Source organism: Pyxicephalus adspersus, chromosome 9, assembly GCF_032062135.1.
Source record: "Pyxicephalus adspersus chromosome 9, UCB_Pads_2.0, whole genome shotgun sequence".
NCBI classification, from domain to species: domain Eukaryota; kingdom Metazoa; phylum Chordata; class Amphibia; order Anura; family Pyxicephalidae; genus Pyxicephalus; species Pyxicephalus adspersus.
In genome coordinates, this window is record NC_092866.1 from 47,530,390 (window position 1) to 47,536,439 (window position 6,050).

A 6,050-nucleotide genomic window follows, 5' to 3' on the forward strand; every position below is an offset into this window, starting at 1 on the left:
CAAGGGTTCTGACATAACCCTAATGTCCTAATTTTGAGAGAATCTAACTGAATATTTATTTTTTTTTCTCTGTAAGTAAAGAGATCTGCGAGGCAAATGACACCATCATGTGTCCTATGTGTGAGAAGAACTGCACACTGCAGAGACTGAATGAAAGCTGCATATATGCTAAGGTATGATCTTTATTTTTCATATTGTAAAATAATTTAGCTTAACCGCCTACAAAGCACAGTATACAGGGTTTTTACTGTCATCTTATGTTTTTTCTTTTCACACTTAAATCTTTTTTTAGGTTTATTAAACAGATACAACAGGAAAACTCAAAATAGACATAATGGAATAATAGCAAAAAAATAACACAAAAAAAAAAAAAAAGTGAACAAGCAAAATAAATAAATAAATACATTTGCAGTAACAAAACCAAGGTTATCCATGACTACACAATAGAGCAGCCTTATATTTCCTATCATAAAATAAAAACATCTTGATACAAGATAAGGGGGAAAAAATGTTGGTGGGGAAAGGGGTGGACTCTATCAGCTGTTTTTATCGGAAAAAAAATGGCCTGCTTTTTACAAAGACATTTTTTATCTTATACCCCAGCAATTTTGGTGACAATGCCATGTTCAATAGCTTTTACTAATGTCAGGTGGATTTAAGATTGTATTTTTCTAACTACACCTTAATTTGATTTATGACAAATGGTATGCTTTTCAAAAGTGTTTTCACTGCAAAAATCTTGTAAAGTCGGCAAGTTAAAATTGAAAAATTTTGAAAATTAGCCTAATTTTCACAAAAATGTCTCCACCCCTGAAAATAGGATTTTCATATAAAAATTGTCTGCCTAAATATACTGTATCTTTACTTGGATCTTCCTGTGTCTTGTCCAGGATTGAACAAATATCAAATTACTTAAGAAATTCTTTCCACATATATGTAGTCAGATTGGTGGAAGTTCATTGATTGCTAACAAATTATGAACTTTCTTTCATAAAAGTTTTGTTTTTGATTCACAACAGTATTAGGGAGTTTTAAATCCCAGGTTGTCTCTGGGATTAAATGCTAAACTCTTTGAAATTCTTGAATTATTTGTTCCCAAGTCTACCTGAAAGTAAACTTTTTTTTTTTTTTTTTTTACAAAGGCGGAAAGTACAATGTGTAAAAATGTACTGTATCTGCTAGAACAAATTACTACTGTGAAATTAAATTATATGAGACATGTTGTCACAGTTTTCAACAAAGACAATTATAAAATAATAATTAAATTTTTTTTTTTTTTTTTTTTTACAAAGGCGGAAAGTACAATGTGTAAAAATGTACTGTATCTGCTAGAACAAATTACTACTGTGAAATTAAATTATATACGTGAGACATGTTGTCACAGTTTTCAACAAAGACAAATATATATTTGGTTCTAAAAGGGCAGAGTACGCTTCTGGGTGCTGACAGTTGTCTTTTCCTTTATTCCCAGGTCACTCACTTATTTGACAATGGGGGCACAGTGTTCTTTGCTATATTTATGGCCATATGGGGTAAGTAAATATTTTCTGCTGTATACATCAAACTACATTATTGTTTTTAAGTGGAATATTTCTCCCATGATATAGAATGGTTTCAGTGATTTATTAAAACAGTTGTGTCCTCTACTGTTCATTGCAGTCAGTTCAACTCAGTGTTTTAATCCTGGCTTTCAATTTGAAGCAAAGTTTTAGAAGAATAAAATTGTTTAAAAAGCATGAATGCTTTTGGACATACATATAAGTAAAATGGTAGGAGTAAAAATTTAGACAGATAAACTCGGACCAATACAGATCAAGCTGCATTAAGAGATTAACCCAAAGGAGATTATTACAATGTATAATTGTTTGTGATACAGGTACATCATATTATTAGTAATTATTGAATTATATTTTGTAATGATAACCTTTAGACATCTTTCAGACACTTGGTCTAAAACTGTGAGGTTAACTGCTCCTGGAAACCACCAGAGCATGACACCTAATATTGTGCAAAACCATATTGGTACAGGATGAAGGTCAAATACAAAAATAGCCAGACACTAATAACATCACTTTTGCTCAAAAATGGTCTGAAATTTCTAAACTCTATTTAACATTACTAAATGAGGCCAGGTGTGCAGCTGAAGCATAGTCTCACTGCAGTGCTAGGTATCATACAACAGATGGCAGGAGTGAGCAAATATGTTGGAGTGCTGCGTAATATGTTGGCACTATATAAATACTGTTTAATAAAAATATTATGATAACGGTAGCACACCAAATTTAAACATTTCATGTAAATGCATCAGAATAAGAAAAAAATCAGTTTCCTGCAGTCTGCGTTAGGGGAAACTGTTTAATTTCGATTTTTGGTTATTATTAAAAAATTGCTGTTGAGTGGAATCTTCTGTAACAATATTATTAATCACTTGTGCTATGATCTGCTACTTATCTCCTTTGAACAGTAAACATATTTTCTATCTTTGTACTTTTTTTTTGCTTTGAATGTTTAAAAAACCCCACAAGCCTGTGAATTATTTCAGGCAATTTTATCTTTATCATTTATGCATTTATTAGCATAATGAAACCTGCCTGGCTGTTTGCTCGACTGAGGGAAATTTGAATATTTATGAATTCCAATAATAGATCTAACATTATACTGAAATAAGAGAGTGATTTAAATACAAGAGCAGTTCTATCCACCATCACAATATACACATGCTATATATAGCTAGGATTTTGTCTAATTATTAACTTCTAATATTTTAAAATCGATTTATCAAAGCTTTAGTTTGTCTTTGCTGGTAAGAAGCATAGGCGGTGTGTTCTTTGACATAGGGACTGAATACCTTGACCCTACATGGGATCATAAAACAATTGAATAATCAATTTTAATTGTAAGGGCAAGGCCACAGATTATTGATTATAAACCATATATCTGTAATAAAATGTAACAACAGAATACTACAGGAAAAAGCAGAAGAAAGTTGTGAAGGGACCTCAAGGGCCTATCCTAACCCTAAGTTCAAGATGTCCAACTGCATAAACACATTGGTCCTGATTTATTAAAGTTCTCCAAGGCTGGAGAGAATACACTTTCCTCAGTGAAGCTGGGTGATCCAGCAAACCTGGAATGGATCTGACCCAGGATTGAAAACATTTGCTAACAAATAGCTTGATTTTAGGAAATCTATTCCAGGTTTGCTCAATTACTCAGCTTCACTGATGAAAGTGTATTCTCTCCAGCCTTGGAGAACTTTAATAAATCAGGGCCATTGTACTAGGGACATATTCAGATATCTTTTTTTTGCTGGCATGGTAATAGCAGTCAATAAAATTTTGACAATATATGAAAAATGGGCTGTAAACCTTCCTGACACAACCTTAAACTGACTACCTTTGTCCCCACCCAAATGTATGAAAAAAAACAAATTAAAGGGTGGGAGCAATAAGCCAATGGGGTAAGTTTAATAACACAATTTGGCTAAACAAACTTTGGGATGCTTCCAATAGCCAAGAGTCCTTCTGCATTAGGGCCTGATTTATTAAAGCTCTCTAACTGTAGAGGTATAACTTTCATCAGTTAAGCTGGGTGATACAGCAAACCTGGAATGGATCTGGTCCAGGATTCAAAACATTTGCTAACAAATAGTATTAACTTATATGAGTATAATTCATTCCAGGGTTGCTGGATCAATAAGCTTAACTGATGAAAGTGTATCCTCTCCAGCCTTTGGAGAGGTTCAATAAATCAGGCCCAATGGCTCTAGGGGTGATTTATTACTGACACAGCAGATTTCAAGGTCAGGTGAATAAATTCTTCTGATTTACTGTGATCATTCCATTGCATTAAAATTGATTAACATGTAATATGTATGGCCGGGCAGGAGCAGACATATTGAGCTGCAGAGTGTGCAGCTGCATGAGGGCCCCAGACCCTCTTCAGCGAACAGGGGCCCCCACTTGCTCTGTGGATGTCAGACTTGCACATTAGCACAATTATTGTCATTCATCTGGCAGAACAGCAAAGAACACAAGATGAATGTTTAGATAGACATTGGTAGGTGGTATCTGCTAAGTTTAAAGCAAAATAATCATACTTGTCTGGGGCTTAATCCTTTGAATTTTTAGAGTAAAAAGCATTTGTAAGCATTGGAATTTGTGTTGAAGCATCTCTATACCGGAAAAGTCCTCTCTTTTCTACATATCACACAATTTTTCTTTCTTTATATGTAAATAAAGGTCTTGGTCCTCTGCAGCATGGCTTTGGCCCTGTATGTACAAAAGTGGCTTTCTTTTATCCAATTCTGCTTTTCAGATCTCTGTTGTATTTGAAATGGTTGACCACATTTTTGGAAACTCATAGCATTTGAGATATGGCTCTATTTGAGTTTTCCTTATAGTCTATGCGTGCCGTGTAATTGTCAAACTTGGCTTCCAGCACTTACTCTTGATTCATCCTTCTGTGTCCTAAAAATGATTTCCAACCTTCCCTATGGGAGGGGTAATTGAGACATAACTTTTGATTAATCATTTTAATTTCTATTACCAGTTTAATTACCTGTTGTGCTTCTGTAGTTAAAAATAGTGCTGTCATCCTGTCTATTTCACAAGCAAGCTGCCTTGTTTTCACCCTTGACTCACCCTTGACTTAGCCCTCTCCTTCAGTTTTTATATTTAGAACATCTTGAAGTCCTACAGCTTACACTGAAAAAAATATTTAATGTATGTCCTCACCCCTTAACTATATATTAGTTCTATAATATTCTATATATTACTTATCTTTATATTTCTTCTTTATTTGTAAAAGCATTTCTTTTGTAGATATCTAAAAGCCTTATGATTGGTGCTGGGTGCCACCATTTTACCACCATCATAGTTGTGAAGCTGTCACTTAACATACACTTTTATAGCATTCACCTTTGGCACTCTCTTAGAAGATACTAAAGGTTATGTAGGGAGCTAAGGCGTGAAGGGAGCTGGTTCAGGAGAAGAAGAAATTGGACCCCTAAAGTTAGGAGCTATGACATACAAAAGAGAAGTATGGTCCAAATACACAGGTTAAAACCACAGTCTGAATTAGCATTTGCCAAGCGACTTTATTAAGGTGAAACTAAAGCTTTAACCAGGCAAGTCTTTTAAAGCAGAAGGGACAGGTAATGTCTATTCTACAATAAAATAAACTTATCTGCCTGATTTTTTAATTACTCACCTGTCTTCTGCGGCACCATCTTCACAGTGTCTTCTCTTGAGTTCCAGATCTTCTAGAACCAACCAGAATTTCTCCCCTTTGCAATAACAATCCTGCTCAATCACATTTTTTATTGTAGAATCAGAGTTCTTCTTTAGGCTAAACAAGCAGAGAAATCTTTTTGGCATTTCTTTAAAGGATTTTTTGACTTCATGCTGTAGCACAAGGTATGTCTATAGGGGTGTAGTCATATAAAAATAAAAGGGGGCACAGTACATGCCCGCCTCAAGACACCCCCGCCTATGTTTCACTCAGAGGGAAAGAAACTTCCCCCAGAGTGAAGTCATGATACAAGAGAGTTCAAAGAGACAACCCGCCCACCGCCCTGAGCCTGCACTTTCTGTATTGAAGACATGGTCCGGTGTGCCCCCCACCCCCAGTGGGGTCCTTCTCCTGACCCCGCGGGGGGGGGGGAAGACTGGCCAGAGCCGCAGACCACCAAAGAATCGTTTGCAAAATAAGAGTAGGCATGCCCTATCCCAAAAAAAGTGAGGGCACGGGCCCCACTGCACCTCTGTATGTCAATGATATTCTTTACTGGGTTGTGTTTCATCCAATAAAGTCATTTTCTCTCCATGTATGTTCAGATATGAATGCAGCCAGGTAAAGCTGGTAAGTCAGATACAGACTGGCAAGTAGAAGTGGATGTGGACTATTTCCATGCACCAGCATTGTTTCTTGTGCGTTTGTAAAAAGCACAATGTTGAATAATGCACTTGTATTTAATATCTCAAGGGTACTAAATAAAAAGAACAATAATAGCAACACAAAAATTCTGCATTAAATTTACTTAATTCTTT

At 35.3% G+C, this 6,050-nt stretch overlaps 1 protein-coding gene across 1 annotated transcript in view; it reads left to right on the forward strand.

Annotated features, from left to right (window-relative positions):
- Positions 1 to 6,050, forward strand: part of ANO3 (anoctamin 3) — a 245,710-nt gene that overhangs the window by 184,826 nt on the left and 54,834 nt on the right. The window contains 2 exon segments of the mRNA XM_072421825.1: positions 77 to 173; positions 1,472 to 1,532. Coding sequence (XP_072277926.1) covers positions 77 to 173; positions 1,472 to 1,532 — 158 coding nt within the window.